We start from the raw sequence: 21,483 nt of genomic DNA, 5'->3' as shown, positions 1-21,483 counted from the left end.
AGCCTGATGTCATGAACTGTAGGATAATTAATCAATGATCAGGGCAAGTGCACATCTGGTGAGAGGAGGGCAACTTTTCCTCTTGCTGACCTTTTTAATCTGGTTTGGCAGGCAGTTGGTGAACTGTCCCCATTCTTTCTCACTTTGACCGTCTCTCTTTATCCCTATTACCCCATTCAAGCAATCACTTTTTTTTTTTTTTTTTTTTTTGTACCTTGACAGACATTTCATACTGACACACAGTCCTTCCTCTTTCTGTAACAGCCATTAGCCATAACAAGGCACACATGTATCATCTCCACATGCCATTACTATACACAAGGGATGCACTCAATTCCTCATGCAGAGTCCTAAACCCAAATAGAATCACATTTAGATCTGCTATGGGAACACGATTTGACAGTCAACTGGACACCACTAGACAACAGCTTTTGCCTGTAAACTAGGTCAGTGTTTATGCTTACAGTCAATAGTTCCTATTGACTTTTCACCTTCAAATGCCAATATTATGAGAATATCCACCTCAACCTATCCATCGACAACATTGTTGTCTGAAGTATGTGCTACTGTAGATTTCCACAGCTTTCATTTCATTCACTGAATTGTAACATTAAACTTAATTTTCTGTTTATTGTACAACTGTACAATGTTGATAGTTTAGAATGGCATGCCAAGTACACAGCAAAGAGTACAGTGATAGATGCTGAGATGGAGGACATTGCTTTACATCAGTAATACAATCTGGCAAATTGTTGTGACGTGTTTGCCACTTTCAAGTTACATGGATGAGAGCTGTATTCTAAATGTCACATCTTTTAGTTTGCTTCCTTGTGATGAATGTTCAGAGGCAATGATACAAATGGCCCTGACTGACCGTTTACTTTCTGGTTAAATTGTAAAAATTTGGAAAAAATTATGATGCTAAAATGTTTATGAAGCAAAGGTATCCTAATATTCCTAAAACAATGTCCTGTGCAAAAAATGTAGCAGATGATAATTACTAATGTGTATCTTTAAAGATTTCAAACAGTTTCTCATGGCTCTTTGGTCTGTATCCCAGTCCTTCCTCATAAGTTTCATATGTTTTGTATCTTTTTGCAATTGTCTCTGTGCCTCTCTCAGTTTCCTGTCTCCTTAATCCCTAATCCTGTGGAAATCAGTCAGGCAGAATGAGCTAGCTTTGATCAGGCTCCCATATCAGCCGTGCTAACAGTGTCAGCACTCCCGGATCCCACAGTACCCTGGTGCCCTGGGGGAAGGCTTCAAACGGTCATGTACCCCGGACTCTGCATGGGGGGGGTATGCTTATCAGTAATTTCATAATTGTCTGATGAAATATGATCAGCATCCAGCATTGCCATTTTGGAGCTGTAATTTCAGTTTCCACCAGTTTTTTGTCAGTTCACCAGTTATTTGTCCCTTGGCATTTTCTTGGTTGATTGGCAACCAAAGTCATACATACATACATGGGCAAATGAACATGAGAGTGAGTAACTGCATGTCAGTATATCTGTGTGTAAGCACACTGACTAGTCAGACATGATCCAGGTTTTCATGAAAAGGAGGAAACATGAAAAAATAATTTTTAGTGTGTAGTATTTGTTAACTAGTCTACTAAGTCTATAACTACATTTTAAACAAATACCCAATTTACAAAGCCTAGGATGTTGTTTCAAAAACATGCTTGAAACATCCAGCTGTAGATCTTGACAGCATAACATAGCAACATTTGTATTAAAAAAAATAAAATAAATAAAAATTAAATAATCAATGTCATAGAATTTATTTATTTATTTATTTATTGGTCGTTTAAGTTTTATAGCCTGATGTCTTTACATCAGCAGTATTGAATACCTCACCATGAGGAATTATTGCCATCTAGTGATTACATGAAGGTATTACATTAGCTTTATACATATGTGTCAGTTCATAAACATTTAACTCTTGATCCGAGAGGTCAGACTTAATGGGTTAAATAAATTATGACCAGTACTGTTCAAACTTTTTTTTTTGCTAATGTTTCATATTTCAAACATGTTTTAATGGAATGGCCACAGACCTTTACTCAATACAGTGTGTCCTTCAGATGGTTAGGCCTATATCTTCCACAGAGCCAAGGTATGTTTAATAAGGCTTAAAATATTAATAGTAGGTTTTTGTTATAAAGGTTGTAGTAGTACAATAAAGTAATTGGATGCTAAATATACTGTATTGCAAAGATGCTTAAAGAATTATACAGACAACTACATGAACTGTGGCTTGTGTTACATAACATTTTTATGGACAGTAACGTTATTTGTTGGCTTTCTTAGAGTTATGTCAGAAATCATTTACACACTACATGACCCCTCCATAATGCTTGCATAACAACAACTTGTGAACAAAGCATCAGTTGCTTTGCTTTCCACCCCTGATGACATGACTTGCACTAGGTGTAAGCTAAACTATAGCTAAATGACTTTTAGTCCATAGAAGCTTAATTGGCATGGGTTTGTCATAAGTGCGGCTGTTTTCCCAAAGCCACTTAACATTTTGCAGTTCATTGTTTATTCAGTGTTGCTTGTTCACACCCCTATGAGCACTCAAACTCAGAGTTATTAGTTTCAAACTGTAGCACACTAGATGCTTTGTTTCATGGAGTTTTACTAGCAAATACATATATTTTTTTTTATTTGTAAACATCAAACACATGGAATAATTTATATACATATTTCCTTAAATATGCCCTGTTAATGTTGAATTTTCTCATCTATAAACTATATGTAAATATTACTGTGTAATATATTACATATTACACAGTAATATTTACTGTACAATGTCTGTGCAATTCCTCAGTTTTCCAGGTATGATTCATAGTAAAAGAAAAATTCAAATCTGTCAACTGGAAAGCTCCTACAACTTTTTGTCCAATTGACATATTTGAATTTTTCTTTTACTATTTACTGTACAATATTCCAAACAACAATTCACATAGTGACTGTCTCACAGCAGATGGCTCAAGGCTTCCTTCACTTTTAAGTCTAAAGTAGCTCAAATCTGACTTTTTTCATGATGGTGTGAACAGCCAGTCTATTGAACGACCTGACTCTGATTTCTTCATATCAGATTTACGCAAATGTGATATCAAATATAAATCTAGTCACTGACAGGACACAAGTCACATTCAGACTATCAGACCTTTTCAGCCTTTAGCAACATATGTGTTGTTTTTTTTCAGGAAGACATATATATAAATACTGTGTCATAATATGACAACTTTGGATTTAGTCATGCCCTCTTTTGTACTCTTCAGGGGTCATAAAACTGATCTGAGTCACATTTTATTTGTAATGCTACCATTTTATTTGTAAATGCTTGGTTGGACCGCTTGTGGTTGAAAGTGTGTTCTCCTAGCGGCTAAGAACAGATTGTGCATAATCTGTAAGAATAGCAGCTCATTGCAGACTTCTATAATCCCCACACACTCTCATAATACTAGTAGTGGAAATCCCGCCAGCCTTTTAAACCCCATCGCCACCCTAAAAAGGAGCATGGTTCTGTCTGTACTGTAGGCTTAAATAACAAATTTCTTTGTCCAGGTTTCTTTAATGACGTCAATTTAAATGACTAGATCAACATTTTTATATAAATGCAGAGATTAGATTATGCTATTCTTATATTATGCAGAAGCATGTCCGATTTATGTTGGTCATTTTTGGTGGAAGGCCCGCAACCTGCTTGTCTACAGAGATTACTATGCATGGAAAAGTGGCCTGGTAGGGCCACCTGCTTTTCTCACTGAAGATGATAAATCTCTATACTGCCATACTGTAGAATATTCCTTGTACAACAATAACAGCTGAACTGGTATCCTACACCAGAAAAGTTGTAGTGCACCTTTGCAGAAGTCAGCAGCTCAAGTTGAAAGAAAATGTAGCTGAAGGTCTATAGCTAATTTGAAAACTCATTGTTATATTTTAAACAGATTATGTGAAAGTAAAGCATCACAATTTCCAAATGCTGGATGCTAAAGCATGCGTTTGAGTATGATAGATTTCATATTATATATAATCTCGCGTGCAGCTAGTCTTCTTTCACACCACTAACAATATGCTCAGTGTTTTGAATGCGCTACACTGCCAGCTAGAAAAAAACAAATTCAGGCGTTTCAGTGCACGTTCTACTTGTAAACCTACAGCAGGGTGACTGTGCGCGCTCCCGTGACGCTCTCGCCATAGAAAACAAAGCTGAACGTCTTCCATAATAGCGAGGGGTGCAGACTGAGGACTACACGACATTTATCCAGGCCATTAAAGGCTGAATATGGATTTACAACGGGCGTAGCATAGTTGGAAACCAGGCCTTCTCGGCTGGGGTGACGACAGGACATTAGCGAACCGACGAAAATAACACCAGTGTTTTTTTTCTCGGGGTGCTTTGTCTTGTCCACCTACCGACAGCAAACCACCGTTCCCGTTTCAATCGCAACACAGCTAGTGATTACTACTAGCTGCAGCCGGGATGTATAATCATGTTACTACCTAAAACTGCCTGGTAGGAAGACGGAGTGTGTAGGAAAAGCAAAACCCTTTCCTTGATCCCAGCCGGTTGTCACTGGGACCCGAATCTGTGTTAGCCACAGTCGCGGAGCCTCTGTTTTCGGCGATATGGCGGAGCAGGGCTACTCATCTTGGTGAGTGCGCACGGGGCTGGTGCTGCTGTGGAGTAGCTGCACAGCGCTAGCAGCGGCTACTGGTGAACCTAGTTGACAGAGCTCGCTTATTACATTGTGTGATATGCTGCTTTACAAAAACAATGCATAGAACGCTTACTTTATAGTTTCATTTAAAATAAAAAAGAAATGACAACCGAGTTAAATAAGATTTCCTGCAGCGTTTGTAATGCTAACAGCTTAGGCTAACGGAGGCTAATCAGACGCAACAGCTGATGCTAACGTTATCCAGCTACCGTCTGGTCTACTGAAATGGTGCTTTTGTGGTAAAATGCTATTGAGCTAGTTAACATGCTAACGGGATGGAAAAGGTAATATGTATGGTCACTTTGGAAATGGCCCAAACACGCAAAAGATGTTTAGTAAGGGAAAAATGGCCATACATCTAGGTTGCACTTAAGGTTTGGGCAGACAAAGTAGCACATTTTCCTGTATGACATAGCTAAAGATGGCAATTCTCGTTAACCCACGGCATACAAAACAAAGCTCCAGATGTACAATCGCTGTAATATGTTTGAATGAAACGGACTATAGAGAATGGAAATGTTAGTCTCTGTGTCTGCATCATGACGGTTGACTTTTATGGCTCATTCCTATAGATGGCAGCGGGTTATCAGCTGGAAATGCGACAAAAACGCACAACTGCACTGATGTGCCCGTGAATGAAAAGTTATGAGGCATATTATTATTATTAATAATAATTAAACGAAACGTGATCTGTCTCTTGGGTAACAAACAGAACTGAAGAACCATTTAAGCAATGCCTCAAGTCAATCAGAGGGCCACACAGTACCAGGGCATATTTGCAAACCCAGGACAGCATTCTCTTGCTTACATTCCATATTAGTTTGAGACGATGTGTTTTAAAAGGCCAAAGGACAATGAAGAAAACAATTCCGAACACAGCTATTTTAATTAGCATGCCACAAAAGATCCTACATCTTTAGTAAAACTGCAGCTTATTGACACTTCATGTGCCATTTGATAACAAACAACCTGTTACCATGATTAGGATTCAAGTTCAACCTCAGTTGGCAAGGGTGTGGGTTTGTCCTAGTTCGAACTGTCATATCATTATTATTATTAGATGTGTTCCTTTGGTATGTGGTCACACTTGCTTGATCAGTTGATGGATTTTTTTTTAATGCAAACACAATTTAGGCTTGTATATGGTGGTTTGAAGCTAACTTTTGATACCAGAGAGTACTTCACTAGAGGGAGCGTGATGTATAAGTTCTGAATATACAGTTTGAGTGTCTCTGGTTTCTGTGCTGTGGTAGGTGTCTGTATGTCACCATCTGCTAGTCGTGTCAAGGGAGTTGTTTTCCCTTAGTTTCTCTTCCTTTCTTAAACTTTACTAGCTGCTTGTAAAAGCTCATATTGTGTAAGTTTGCTGTTTGAATGGAGGATTTTCCATGGGGCTTTAAAAATGTAGTCATTTTGACATATTCAATCCAAAGCATTTCATTATTAGGTCATTAATGCAAATTTGCCAACTTTTGTAGATAATTTACAGGATGCAGAAGTTATAGGAAGATTATGCTATGCTAACTTTTCCTAGCAGGAAAAATGCAATGACTACAAGAAAAAATCATTATTCTGAAGCTAATCACAATAACTGACTGTAATTGACAGAAAATTACATCTTCATTTTAATACATTTACTTTTTCTTCCATTAATATTTGTATTTTAAACTGGACTATTTTCTATACAAATGAAAGGCTTGATAACGATTTCATACAGGTCATTTACGCATATATGTATTCAATGATCACGATTCAGCTGCTTTAGAGCACCACATTGAGTCGCTCGAATCTGATGGATTACTGAAGCACCTGTTGCTCTTGCCCAGAGCAAAGCCATCACTTAACATAAGCCTGTGATCTTATAAGGCAGAGTTGATTTTGTGTAGTACTTTTGCAGGGATAACACTTTGAAGCATAGCTGTTAATATTTCTGTACAAAGTCTGATGTATATGCATAAGTAATTTCAGTATTTCTCCTAAATATTTTTGAAACACAGAACAACAGAGTTGGCAGAGTTCCCATTTTGGGAGAGTATCTTTTGTTTTGTTTTTTTACTGTACGGAAATCCTTCTAAAGTATAGAGTTACAAATTAGATCTTGAGATTCTTTGGCTGTATTCATATACACCACAAGGTCTCATTGGAAACGATGTCCTTGGTCATGAAGCAGTCCATGGTACTATGGCCATAATTGGATCAGAAAGTGGAGGCAGATAAAAGTTAATTCCCAGGCGGAGGTGCCCACCCAGTGCCTACTGTAAGCTGCTGTAAATACAAGCAACAGTGATCAAAGCCTGTGAGTCACCATCTCACTCAAAGTGTGTTAGGAAAGACGAGTGAGATGTTATTTTTGACATGCACTCTTCCATAGCAGAAAAGAGAAGTCCTTATTGTTGCCTGGTGACCTGGGTCTTAGTGGTCAGGTCATGCTTTCAATTGGTTGATGGAGGTGGTTATTGGAATTATGTTATTGAAAACCTAGTCTCTTAGCGAACAAGGGCGTCTTATGGCAATTTGGGCTGCCATCCAGGCCTCAACAGTCCGGGATTGTATTTTGTTTTTAAATGTTCCATTCATCTATAGCACCCATGTTCTCCAGGCTTCTGTGCAGAGAATTCTGACTAACCCGTTCGGTTCTAGAATATGAATTAGCTGTGTGGCGGGCGGCGAGTTGAAGCAGCCGTCTATCTCTCGCCCTGTGCAGTTGACAGTAGCTCTGACATCATTAGCAACTGTGTGTATTGAGAACAAGGTTGTTGTTGTTTTATATAGGCTGGGGATATTGGGTAGGCTATTCAACTTTACAGGTTGAAATCCCAAAAGGTATATTTAGAATGTGTAGAAAAGTTTAAAGGCTGTGTGCACCTGATACATAGGTGTATTAAAAAAAAAACAAGATCGAGACTGAAGCTAAAGTGTTTGTGTCTAGTTTCGGCAGCAAGCCACATGTCATCCCTCCTATCCTAGAAAGTCTGTTAGTAATTGTCAAGATGGGAGACTTTATTTCTATATCAAAACATGAAATATGAATAGGACATTGTTTTAATTGATCAGAAATCAGCTCACTAACCATATTCTGCTAAGAAAACCAATATTGCATTAGAACAGGTCTCAATACTGCAAACTACTAAGGTATTGATTTCAGGCTGACCATCAAAGACCTTTTCCTTCATATTCATGTCATTTCTTGGAGCTTCTATCAATTGCCTATTCAGAGAGGGGCATGTCTGTGATGTCACCAAAGCCTTTGTGATTTCCAGTTGTACTTTTTTAGTACATCTGGTGGGAGTTTGGAAATGAAGTTGCTTGACCAGCGTAAGGCAGAGACATTTTTGTGAGCTCCTACTATGTTCTGTCAGTGATGCCAAGAGGAAGACTCTCTGTATCTGTCTATTACTGTATCCTGGCACTAGAAACCTGTCATAATTTACTGCAGATTGTAAACCAATACAGTGTACAGTACAAAAACATCTAGACTGGTATGATCCTAGAATTTTGAAAGTCTAGTCAAATGTATCATATGTGAAATTCTGCCAAACAAAACTAGATAAATGCTTGTTGGAGAATCACATGCTTATTTATCAAAATTTTTGTAGTAACCTTTTCCTTCATGCATTTTGGTACAGTACATTACCTTGGAGTCTGTTAAGCTGTTGTTGCAAATTACCAAATTAGCAAGGCGTACATAAAAGACCATTACTAATAAACATGTTTTTTCTCTGCATTATATGAACAATTTAAGTAATTCAGTACAGTTTGTTTATGTTAGTCCATGTCTACAAGTTTCGTTCCTTCCCATTTTCTTGTTTTCCATCCATCCATCCATTTTCTTATCCGGAGCCAGGTCGCGGGGGCAGCAGACCTAGCAGGGACTCCCAAACTTCCCTCACCCCAGACACGTCCTCCAGCTCCTCCGGTGGGATCCCAAGGCGTTCCCAGGCCAGCCGAGAGACATAGTCCCTCCAGCGTGTCCTGGGTCTTCCCAGGGGCCTCCTCCCGGTGGGACATGCCCAGAACACCTCCCTAGGGAGGCGTCCAGGAGGCACCCTGAGCAGATGCCCGAGCCACCTCAGCTGGCTCCTCTCAATGTGTAGGAGCAGCGGCTCTACTCCGAGCTCCTCCCGTGTGACTGAGCTCCTCACCCTATCTCTAAGGGTGCGCCCAGCCACTCTGCGGAGGAAGCCCATTTCGTCCGCTTGTATCCGCGATCTTGTCCTTTCGGTCATTACCCAGAGCTCATGACCATAGGTGAGGGTAGGAACGTAGATTGACCAGTAAATCGAGAGCTTCGCCTTCCGGCTCAGCTCCTTCTTCACCACAACGGACCGATACAGCGACCGCATCACTGCAGACGCTGCACCGATCCGCCTGTCAATCTCCCGCTCCATCCTTCCCACTCGACTTGAACTCCTCCACTTGAGGCAGAGACTCACCACTCACCCGGAGAGGGCAAACCACCTTTTTCTGGTCGAGAACCATGGCCTCAGATTTGGAGGAGCTGATTCTCATCCCAGCCACTTCACACTCGGCCCCAGTGCCTGCTGCAGGTCCTGGCTCGAAGAAGCCATCAGGACAACATCATCCGCAAACAGCAGAGATGAAATCCTGTGGTTCCCGAACCAGACCCCCTCTGGCCCCTGGCTGCACCTAGAAATTCTGTCCATAAATATAATGAACAGAACCGGTGACAAAGGGCAGCCCTGGCGGAGTCCAACATGCACCGGGAACAGGTCTGACGTACTGCCAGCAATGCGAACACAGCTCCTGCTCCGGTCATACAGGGACCGGACAGCCCTTAGCAAAGGGCCCCGGACCCCATACTCCCGGAGCACCCCCCAAAGAACACCACGAGGGACACGGTCGAATGCCTTCTCCAAATCCACAAAACACATAGAAAGAAAATCCAAAAATGTGGATTTTCTTGTTTTAAAGGGTCCATATTATGCTATTTTCTGATCTATGTGATAATGTTGTTTCCTCATCAAAAACATGCCCGAAAATGTTTTTGGTTTCATTCACACAGTTTTAACACACAAACCCTGCATATTTAGGCTGAGTTCTTCTCTCAAACAGAAAGCACTCTTCCACCTGGTGATGTCATGTGATAATACAGGAAGTTACCTTGTAAACTCCATACTTTTTTTTCATGGCTGATGCCGATACAGATTGTTTAAAATGTAGAGCAACTGATGGCTGATAAGCTCTGCTGATATTTTGTGCCTATTTTAATTATTTTCCCCAAATTATGTAATTTAGTAACACTATAGTGTTAATGTAAAGCTTTGTGTGTATTTTTAGGCAGCAGATTGACCAAAACGAAATATCAGCCAAAAAGGGCAAATATTGGCCACCGATATATCTGCCAACCGATATGTCTGTCTATTTCTATTTCATACACCTTCACTAGAAACATTTGGATAATTTCAGCCCTGGAATTGCTTTTTGTGTTTTGTTTTGTGAATGAAACAAAACACAACAGTTATGTTTTTGAGGAGGTAACAACATTCTAACTTGGCCCAAAGCTCACAAGAGTCAATTTTGCATCAGTTATAGGACCTTTTAATCCTACATTCTAAATAACCTGAGAATATTAAACAACATTCACAAACACACTCCCATCTTACTCTGAGTGTAGCTATAAATGACACTATTTAAAATTAAAGTCATTAGTAGTTAGCAAATGTCATTGGTAGCAATGTTTAGTTATCTATTGTAGGATAAAGTAACTGTGCACGTATGTCCATTGTTGTTGGTGTTGTGTTATATTGTATCAGGAGGATTGGATGAATGAACATCTTTGTGTTTTGTGTCTCTCAGGGCGTACTCCCTGGTGGACTCCAGCCAGGTGTCTACCTTCCTCATCTCCATCCTCCTCATCGTCTATGGCAGCTTCAGGTATGTTTTTAGATTTCATATTTACTAGTGACTTTACCTGCAAAAATAATGTCATAATCATGCTCAATAGTCTTTGTCATAAAATGTATGTACTAAATTATGGCATAAAACTCGTCTGTCTACATGGAGAATGTTCCGAAGTACAGTTTTAACGTTCTTTTTCTATGAAACCATGCAGGTGAATGTGCCACCTCCAGAAGGTTACATATTATCACTTTAAATTGAAGAATACAGATACGTTGTTATAATTTGGTTAGATATAGGTAAACATTAAGGTTGCAAAGATATTTGATATAATATGGAATCATTAGATACAGGTGTCATGATTTGATACACACTCGCTGTGTGTCTGTAAGAACAGGGGAGTGTGAGGAGGAGCTACTGTCTGTCGCTACTGCTGCTGGAGATGAGGGAGATCAACCCGGACACAGACATGTAACATAGATAGAGGAGAGTCAGACTCAGGAGGAAAAGAAATAATCCAAATGAATAATCAAATCCTCATCCAAAAAGGAAAATTATGATAGTGGATTTCCTCTAGCAGCTTGTATTAAGACTAAGACTGTTCTCCTTACAAGCCACAATTCTTATTTTCACAGAATAAAAATTCTGAGCTGTAAACCATTAAAGCAAATGAACTAAAACACTTTACACTAGTTGTGCTGTAATTTATTAAAATGTGATGTTTATATTTGGCTCATTAGCAGAATTGTATTATTTTTCTTGCGCCTCAAAATGTATCAGAATGACTTGAAGGGGAAATGGTTAAATAGTAAAGTTAAGTTGAAGTGATTCTTGATAGTATTTGTATTATATTAAAATAATTCTAGACACTAACAATGAATGTATAGTCTGCTGTTTGATTCATAAAATGTAGTGCTTATGAATACAAGGTTCTTTGATAACAAACTCTGGTCTTGTGATTTTGATCTTGATTACTGAAGTGTCTCTCTCTCCTTTCTCTTATCAGATCATTAAACATGGACTGTGAGAACCAGGAGAAGGATAAAGATGGGAATCCCACCACAACAGGGTCTTTCAACAACAGCAACACAAACAACAGTGAGTTTCATGCTAAACAAAGCCACTTATCACCAATTAGGCTCTGCTTTGGATCTAGCCACAGTCTACTGCCTCCCAAATGCATTTATTTGGTTGGGACAAAGACAAAAAGGGATGACACAATGTCAGATTTTGGCGTTAGAATTAATATGAAACTGTACATTGCAATTTACTTCAGGATTACTGATACTGAAAAAAATGCCTTGTAGAATACCATACCTTTATTCTGCGATATACTGTTCAACCACAACTCTGTGACATAAATAATCTTTTAGTTGAGTATACAATTGCATCATGATTACTGGTAGAATTGATTAATCCTGACAAACAATAAAAACAAAAAGATCAATACTAGTATTGCTGCAGTGTGGTATGGCTGAGTGATATGGGTAAACAAAAATTCTTTCCTCACTGATCAACCACTATTCAAGAAAAAAAAAATAGATAAATAAAATGGCTTTCAATATGACATTATATAATATAAGAATATGACATTATGTAATATAAGAATGTGTCTAGATATACCAAAACGATTTCATGGAAATGTATGTTTTATTATGAAATTGAATGGTCGAGGGCAGTTTGAAACTTGATGTGGAGTTTGGTATTAACCCTTGTGCATCTTTGCATCTGTTCACAGGTATTCAGACCATAGATTCAACACAGGCCCTGTTCCTACCAATCGGAGCGTCTGTGTCTCTGCTAGTCATGTTCTTCTTCTTTGACTCTGTACAGGTGGTGTTCACCATCTGCACTGCAGGTAACTACTGATGTCAACCATTACAGAAGAGCACTAAGTACCAATTAAGTGTTATGAGCCTGCTCATTTCTGTTTAGTGGCTACACACAGGGACAAGCCTTTTTGGTGCTTTCACATATTCCTATGTTGTAAAGGCCATAAGCTCGATCACGGTAACTGACACAAGTATTTGTTGTTGGTGTGCTTTGTGCTTATCCACAGTTCTTGCAACAATTGCATTTGCATTCCTCCTGTTGCCAATGTGCCAGTATCTGACTCGACCCTGTGCCCCACAAAACAAGTAAGTCTTACCAGGAAATGTTTGTAACTTATAATTGGTGTGCACTTCCTCTGTTGCTGCTTTGGGCTCAAACCTACATGCCTCAATAAGACGCTGTTTTGACAAAGTCATTCATACACAATGACATAAATACACAATTGACTCATTTGCATTGTAATCATCCTTACTGTACTTCAGGTTTCATAGTATCCTTTATTTTTCCCACTTTTTGTAGCGCAATATTTTGAATTTTCAACTCTCTTTGAGTTGAGTTGTGATGACACTGATGGAAGTATTTTAACATGCTCCCAATTCCTCCCTATTTATGGTTTTAAAAGCTTATGTTCAAAAGTCGGGGTGCAACTTTTTACAACTGACAACACATTTTTCCCAATACTACATTGCATTTCAGTCCAAACATTTTTTTGGTCTTAAGTAGTATTGAAGAATTTTGAAATTGACACTAAAGTAACCCACCCATCATCTATTGGTTGTGACAAACATCTTTTGTTACAAGCCTATCACTTTTCACAACCTTTGTCTTCTTAACAAAGACCAATAATGTAGGGCGGTTGTAGCTGGTTGCCCATCTACTGGAAGGTGTACAGTTTGAATCCCATTACTTCATTGTATATGGAGTACCCTTGAGCAAGACACTCCACAAACATTGTCTGCTGTGGTAAAGACACCAGGGCTGAAACATTTGGAAAAATATCTAATTGCCATTTTCCCACAAGTATTAGATTTGCAATTTGCACCGAGACTGGGTACTTTCATAGACATGATACTACCTAAATATCTGCAGTGTTTGCAATTTGCCAGTTGAAGCTAGTCAAATTTCAGTTATAAATGACACCAATTTTCATTTACTGTTGAAGGTGAACCTTGTGTTGCGAAGCGCCAGATCATATTATTAGGCTATGTTTAAGCTTCACAGTGCCTCATAGTTAAAAACAAAATATCCACACTAAATTGTAGTCTTATATTGTAGGCCAAGTGTTCTATTTTTCAGCCAAATTATACAAAGCAGTTTTGTGTAAAAATGCTTTCCTTAATTTTGTTCCACTTTTCTTTAGTAGTTTGTTTTTGTTTGTTTTTTTCATGTCACTCTATAACACAGCTTTTGACATCACATCCCTGTGTTTCCTCCAGGATTTCCTTTGGGTGCTGTGGGCGCTTCACACTGGCAGAGCTGCTGTCCTTCTCCCTGTCTGTGATGTTGGTGCTCATCTGGGTGCTGACTGGACACTGGCTGCTCATGGATGGTATGGTATTAAAGGGGCTATATTATGCATTTTGGCCTTATTATATTCTACACCATTACCTTGGCATTTTGTTTGGTGCATTTTATAATTATTTGTAGAGAATCCCTGCAGCTTTACCCATGCACATTTCTATTAAATCCTGATTGAAGCAACATAGAAGGTCAGGACTGTGTGCAGGGGCAGAGCACAGGGAGCCAGCAGAAGGCACCAGTAACACAAGGTTTAGACATAAGTCAGGGCTCCAGATTAACAATTAGAGTTGGGTGCACCGGTGCGCCTAAGATTTTTATTTGAGTGCACTAGAACGTGATTTGGGTTCACCAAAACCCGACCCTTATTGAAGTAACAATAAGGGCTAAATAAATAACTTTTTTAGTTATTTTTATGACAAACAAATATATGTTTAAGAAAACAAATATAGAATTCTATAAGTGTATAGCGCATATATATATATATATATATATATATATATACACATATATACTATTTATAGAATTTACTTTTTCTTTAAGTTAAAACAGAATGAGTTAGGAGCCCATGAGTTTACTTCATGAAAAGCTATTAAATAAATAATGACTTATAAAACTAGTCTGCAAGGTCTGTGCTTTTAAGGATCTTTGCAGTTTAATAATAGTGCAGAGTGACACCTAATAGTTAATCTTTGTATATTTTTTGGCATCTAATTTTTTTTTTCCTTTTTGATGCTGCTCTGTGCATCAAAACATGACCTGAGCACATTGGCCTCAGCATCTTGTGCTGGATTTAGCGTGCTGTACAGATGTCAGGGAAGACAGGAGGGCAAGAGAATTATCTCTCTCTTTTTTTTTTGTTGTCAATTAAAACAATCATTTAACGGTGCGTTCACATTAGCCCAATCAAACCTGTCCAAGCAGATAGTCCTTAAAGTGTGGTACGTTTGTCCAGTGTGAGTGCAAAAGAACCTTCCCCAGGCATGGCACAGTTGGGACTTTGGCCCGGTTGGAAGAGGTGAACCAAAGCATGGCACAGTTGCTCATGTTGCACACACACCACTTTAGTATATGAACCCTGTCAGGTGCGCTGATGTTACTCATACAAGGAAAACAGTGAATAAACTCCGCTCGAAAACATACGGCAAATCTGCACTTACCTTCAATAAGGACTCTGGACAGAGTCATGCAGAGGAGCATATCACAACAGGACTCATATCTGCCTCTCTATTTAATAGATATTTCATGCTGCTGATTTTATTTTCTCTGCTAAAGTGATAGCACTGTTGCACAGCATGTAAACAAACAGTGCCATGTGATGATGTCACCGGGCCATGGCTCGCTTTGGTTGTGCAGGTGAGAGTGTAAGCCATAGAACATTCCACAATTGTGTTTGAGCACGGCACGGTTCAAAAGGCCTAGTGTAAGTGCGACCTAAGTGTGTTCCATGTTCTATAATCCATGTTTATAATGAGAAGAGGATACAGAATGTAATGAGGATCTGTCAGGTGCACCAGTGCTCCCAAGGAAACATTTTAATTAATTAATCAGCATTAATTTCTGGGACCTATATGTTATGAGTCAATACATACAATAGTCATTAGTTAGAAAACATACACGATTACTGAAACATGCACAAATGAAGCAGCACACAACTCTATTACAAACTTGAATTTTATTTTTTCTTGTTTTATAATGTAGGTCCAGCAAAGATCTAAATACTGTATTTTAAATGAGAATAACTGAGTTCCATATGTGTTCCCATCAGCTTTAGCCATGGGGTTGTGTGTTGCGATGATTGCCTTTGTGCGACTGCCCAGTCTGAAGGTATCCTGTCTGCTGCTGTCGGGGCTGCTCATCTATGATGTGTTTTGGGTATGACACTTTCTCAAACCTCAGCAACAGATGTATATACTGTACTAATGATCGTTTTCTTTTACAAACATAACCGTGTTTGTTAGCCACATATTAATACAGCAACATGTTTAACAAGATGGTTGTGATGTGAAGATATTGTAAAATGCTTCAATAATACATAGGAATGTTTTAGTGCAAATATAGTAAATAGAAACATGTCAAACTTTCTTTTGTCTTGAGCTAAAATGGAGGGTGTTGTGAAATGTTCTATATTTTGGCTATAGTCATATCACACACCTACACTCTTACCCTTTACCCCTGTACAGATTTAATGGCTGCTGATTTTGTGTATATATATTTTTTGTAGTGACAGTATTGAGACTAATTACTCTTATTATTTGTGCTCTAGGTGTTTTTTTCAGCCTATATCTTCAATAGTAATGTGATGGTTAAAGTGGCCACCCAGCCTGCTGAAAATCCCATAGACGTATTGTCCCGGAAGCTTCATTTGGGGCCAGGGATGGGCCGAGATGTCCCTCGTCTCTCTTTACCAGGAAAATTGGTCTTTCCCAGGTAAGACCCATGAAGTTGTTCATTCTCAGAGGACTTTGTTTGTGTATGCTTATTGGTCCAAAGGACTCTGTGCACTTGAGAGGCCGCTTGCTAGAAGCCGGTTTAGTTTCAAGTTTTTGTAAGTAAGTGTTTTCTGTTGCTGAAAAGAAGGTTTGGTTTAGTTCAGTGTGACCATGAGAACAGATTCCACACAGCTCTCTTGCTCTGGACCAGGATAAGATCTGGTTTAGAGAAAAACCAACAGAGACTAATGAGACCTGTGACACACTTTTGGGTCAGGTCCTCACTTATTAATAAAATGATTTATTGAAAATTTTAATAAAACATTTGAAATGCACAATACATGTTCTACTTATTTTTCTTAGTAAGCTCAACCGGATTCTAGCAACGGGCCTCTGTAACACCAGTGCCCATGATGTCATCAGTCTAGTTCATGTTCATATGTGAGTTCTGTCAAACAAGCTCAACTGACTGAGGGCGCAGTATCACCACTCACCTGGAGGGTGCATCCTGTATGGAGTAGTGTGTCAGCCTGTGGGATATAAAGAACTAATTATGGCACACTTGTAGAAATATATAATGAAATCTGAAGTTTGAAACCGCAACGCTGACTGATTATAAAGGACACAGGGGATTTATTAAATCTGTTTTCATATGTTAGCACCACTTGTAAATTAGCACTTTAATGGTACACATTGGTGTAGTGTATTGTTTCTGTAGAGCCTATTCAGTCCTTGTGGAACTAGTGCAGTGGTTATTTTAGAATTCTTCTAGCCCAACAATTTTTTTGTACATTGAGATACATTTTTACAGGATTTAACCAAATTACCCCAGTGGCAGATTTGCATGGGCCACTCGCACAGCTCTTATGAGTTGAACTTTAGCCCTGTACTTTGAAAAGTCCACTACAAACTCACATGTCCATTATATCCATTTTGATTTGCGAATCACGTCCCAGAGGATCAGGAATACTTTAGCTGCTCCACTTAGCAGCCTGTGGCACTGTACAGGCAGCACACTCAATCTTGTAATCAACTGTTCAATTAGCTCCATCAAGCAGTGAGAAAATGGTTTAACAGGCATCACTCTATTATACAATTTAAGAGAGAGGTTTTATTTAACTTTCAATACATTTTTCCATTTATTTTGCCAGTATATTTCTGCGTTTCATTGTAACTCCTCCTACCCTTTGGTTTGAAGTGTACATCTGAATTGGCTCCATTTGAAGGGATGTGCAGACTTTCGTCTCAGCCCTACCCATCACTGCTGAAGAGAACTGGGGTACCCCCTCTCCTGAAAGTACAAAATGAAAGGCTTGGGCTACGTAGGGGTGTAACGGTACACTAAAGCCATAATTGGGATTAGTTTTGGGTTTGGGTTTGGGAGGTTAGTTTAGTATATAACTTGCAAAAAGTATTTACCCCCTTAAACATATATGCTTAAAATATGTTTCATCACTATAAATAAGGTTCATTGAGGTTAAATAAAAATCCTTAGATTTCACAAAAATGTATGCCCCAGTTATTATGAAAAATACAATTGAAACGTGGACTGAACGGAAAGTGCTGTGCCAAAACAGTTCACCACACTCACATGTACTGTTATACTCCTAGGCTAGGGATAAGGCAAAGTGACCAATCCCAGGTCCTTATTTATTAACCAAAATCATTGCTAATAAATAAAGTGAGTACTGAAAGGACAAAAGAATTACTCATAAATAAGCTGCAAAAATGTGAAACTTTTTTAAAAGTACTATAATAAAAAAATTATAATATTTTTTGAGCATGACAACCTGAATATATCGTGTTGTACAGTTCCACAGGAAGTCACTTCTCAATGCTGGGGATTGGTGACATTGTGATGCCAGGACTGCTACTATGTTTCGTCCTGCGATACGACAACTACAAGAAACAAGCAAATGGAGAGGTGCCAGGGCCTGCCAACATGTCAGGGAGGATGCAGCGGGTTTCTTATTTCCACTGCACTCTCATTGGTTACTTTGTGGGTAAGTAGTGAATGATTCTCTCTGCTGGCATTAGAACAATGTGTTGATTAAAAGACATAACTGTTATATTGAATTGCTATGTGTTGATTGTAGGTCTGCTGACAGCCACTGTGGCCTCTAGGATTCACCGTGCTGCTCAGCCCGCTCTGCTCTACCTGGTGCCCTTCACCCTGCTGCCTCTGCTTACCATGGCCTACCTGAAGGTATGCTCCATGGAAATTTAAGAATATTGAAAAATTGAATTTTTACAGTTGAGAGCTGAAGGACAAGTTACAATTGAACTATTTCTCCAATGTTTAGGAAACATTGTCCTTTTTAAAATGTTTTAATACAATTTTAAATTATTTTCATTTAGCTTTGACAGATTGATGGCAAAACATGTAAAGGGAAGTAAAGGCAGGCAAGCGTCTTCTGTTGTCCGTGTTAAACATCTAATTCATATGAGGGGTGAATCCACCATTAGTAAAAAACTGAAGAACGAGTGTGACCACTGAGTTTTGGTCATCACTCTTATGTGAACAATCCATTGTCTGTATATCATGTTCAATATACTTCCATTCTATGATCTTTTCCCCACATATTTTCTTGAGCTATGTATCAGAAAGTTGTTATTTTTTTCCCCTTTTACAGGGAGACCTGCGGCGCATGTGGTCGGAACCCTTCCACCCAAAGACCAGCTCGCGTTTCCTGGAGGTATGATGCTCTTTGGGAGTGGAGACAAGCGGACAAGTGCGACGTGCGGACCCTTCTATTTGGTGTAGAGGGAGACGGCACACACAGTGAGGCCATGGTCATCACTCATGCTTTCTGCCAGTCTTCTGTGAAACCCTCTGAACACCAGTGCGGACCACAACTCATCCTCGGACCCAGACTTTGCCCACTTTCCTCATTGTTGCTTCTTTCTCATTTTGTTTGTAGCCCTCACTATGGTCAAAAGCATTTAGTTGTACGGGATTTCTATCACATCTCATCTCATTTAAAAGACCTCGTTCTCAATTTTTTAAATATTTGCTGCATCAGTTAACCACTCGGACAACCTCTACGGTCCTGCCCCCTTTTTGTGGACTTCGAGTTGTGAGACCAGTCTGGGGTTTCTGTATTTTTTTTTGCATTGTCATTGTCCTTATTATTATAATGATTAATATTATGGAACAATTTAAAGTGATACACACAGCCGAATGGAGTGTTGCTGTTGTACAGGACAGTGCAAAGGTGGAGTGGCCCTCCAGTGTGTCCTTCTTTGCCCCTGCCTTTCATCAGACAACACCTTTCATCTGCTGCCCCTTTCCCAGCCCTCACAAATAACTATGTATTTTATTTAGAAAAGTTTTATTCTTGGCATATAAAGAAATGATTAAATTGTTAAGCTGCCCCCAGTGTTGAAGGGGCCGCCTCTATTTGTATATATCTGTACACATGTATTTGCAATACTTTTTTTTGAGTTTTGTGTTTGGGTGCATGACGATTAGGACAGGAAACTAATGCCAGCCAGCAGATCAATCCTGCTCCATTTTGACTGAAATTCTGCAATTAGAGGATGTTTTTTCCTAAATTGGTCCCTGCCCTTTTATGGAGAAAAACTACACTGGTTGATAGCGTTTCCTGCTCTTGTGTTGAGTGCTTGAGTGTGAGTGAGTGATGCAGGGGCGAAGGTGGTTCTTTTAATGGTTTTAATTTGAAAACGTGAGCTTGCTTGAAACAGTGACAATAGTCAGGTTTCCATACACCTGAGTATGTAGTTGAACATGAGACATGCCAAATGTCAAAACCTAATGATTACACTTTCAATGGCCAGTTTTATACCAGTCTTTTTCCGGGTAGATGGACTTATAAACAGTGTTTTTTGGAAATAAATGAATGTTCATTTTAAGGTTTTATATGTCATGTTTCATCATTGCAAGTTTTGTACTGTTTTACTGCACAAACTATAATGAAAACACTAAAAGCCTCTCATTTTAGAGGCTTATTACAAATCGTCTGTGATGAGATCAAACTCATTGTTCCATGATGGACAGCTCAGTGCATCTTATCTGAACTTTGAAAATGTCAGTGTTTCACCTCAGCTGATGAAGGCCTGACTATTGTGAGTTTTTGGATTCACATACAGTTTACTGTGGTTAGGTTCAAAGTTACAAATTGTGTTCACTGAGCGTGTGTGTGTTTGGTGTGTCTGATCAAATGACGTTCACAAAGTCTGTTTAGAAAATGGGAGACAGTTATTTGGTCATCTAAATCATGACATTGTTCTATTCTGTGATAAGCAGTTGGATGTAGTTCATCAATTGTTTCCAAAGTCTGTCTCTGTCCCTCCACTGTTTTTTTGTGGTGCTTGCAAAGCGATACCTAATACATACTGGAAAAAATGCTGGGCAGGAAGTCAATGTGAGGATGACAATAATTCTTTCTTTTTTTAAACTTTTTTATGCTATCTGACCGTGCATGATAAGTGTACAGTGTATGATTTCTCAGACTGCACCTACAGGGCTACAGCAGGCTGGTACCACATGACTTGAGGTCAGAAGGACTGCCACTGGCCAGCACTGATCTCAAATTCCCAGTGTAATGACAATGATAACTGAATCCGATTGGGACATCCAGCCCATGCAGTCTAAACTCATCATGGAACCACAACACTCTCACTTCTTTATGGATTGAAATTACACTGATTTTATATACATGTATGTATACACATATTTGCTGTTAAAAAGCAAGTATATATGTGCATAAATACATTTATGGTATATGATATGGCAAGAAAAATAAATTGAGTTCATTTTTTTACTAGAAAGTTGATTTGTTTTTACCCCATTGTTTGTAAACATTTTCTTTTGCATTAGTGCTTTATTTTTATTTTTTCCCATCCAGCTGAGGACCTTACTCTGTTGATGCATTGATATTAAGGCTGAATGGATTCTGTATAGACAAATGATGAATAAATAAATTAAGAACTGTGTAGTGAAACATGAATCCTGAAGCGCTTGATCTCGGACACCGTCTCCCTGTGCCCTGTCCTCTTTATCCTTGTTCAGGATTCTGATGTAAATAAACATGACTCTTAACTGTACCATGGCTTCTGGGTCAGCCTACTTTAATGTCTTGG

At 38.9% G+C, this 21,483-nt stretch overlaps 1 protein-coding gene across 1 annotated transcript; it reads left to right on the top strand.

Annotated features, from left to right (window-relative positions):
- Window positions 1-4,149: 4,149 nt before the first annotated feature.
- On the top strand, window positions 4,150-21,447 carry sppl3 (signal peptide peptidase 3). Its single transcript, XM_033976155.2, has 11 exons — window positions 4,150-4,672; window positions 10,556-10,633; window positions 11,604-11,695; window positions 12,336-12,455; window positions 12,657-12,735; window positions 13,867-13,979; window positions 15,717-15,823; window positions 16,215-16,378; window positions 18,193-18,383; window positions 18,477-18,586; window positions 19,014-21,447. Exons 1-11 carry the CDS (start codon window positions 4,647-4,649, stop codon window positions 19,080-19,082), a joined length of 1,149 nt encoding a protein of 382 aa, XP_033832046.1. The 5' UTR covers window positions 4,150-4,646; the 3' UTR covers window positions 19,083-21,447.
- The last annotated feature ends 36 nt before the right edge of the window (window positions 21,448-21,483 follow it).

The sequence above is a fragment of the Periophthalmus magnuspinnatus genome, chromosome 12 (assembly GCF_009829125.3).
Source record: "Periophthalmus magnuspinnatus isolate fPerMag1 chromosome 12, fPerMag1.2.pri, whole genome shotgun sequence".
Lineage (NCBI taxonomy): Eukaryota > Metazoa > Chordata > Actinopteri > Gobiiformes > Gobiidae > Periophthalmus > Periophthalmus magnuspinnatus.
Note: the sequence above shows the minus strand (reverse complement) of the source record. Positions and strands in the feature narration are given on the sequence as shown.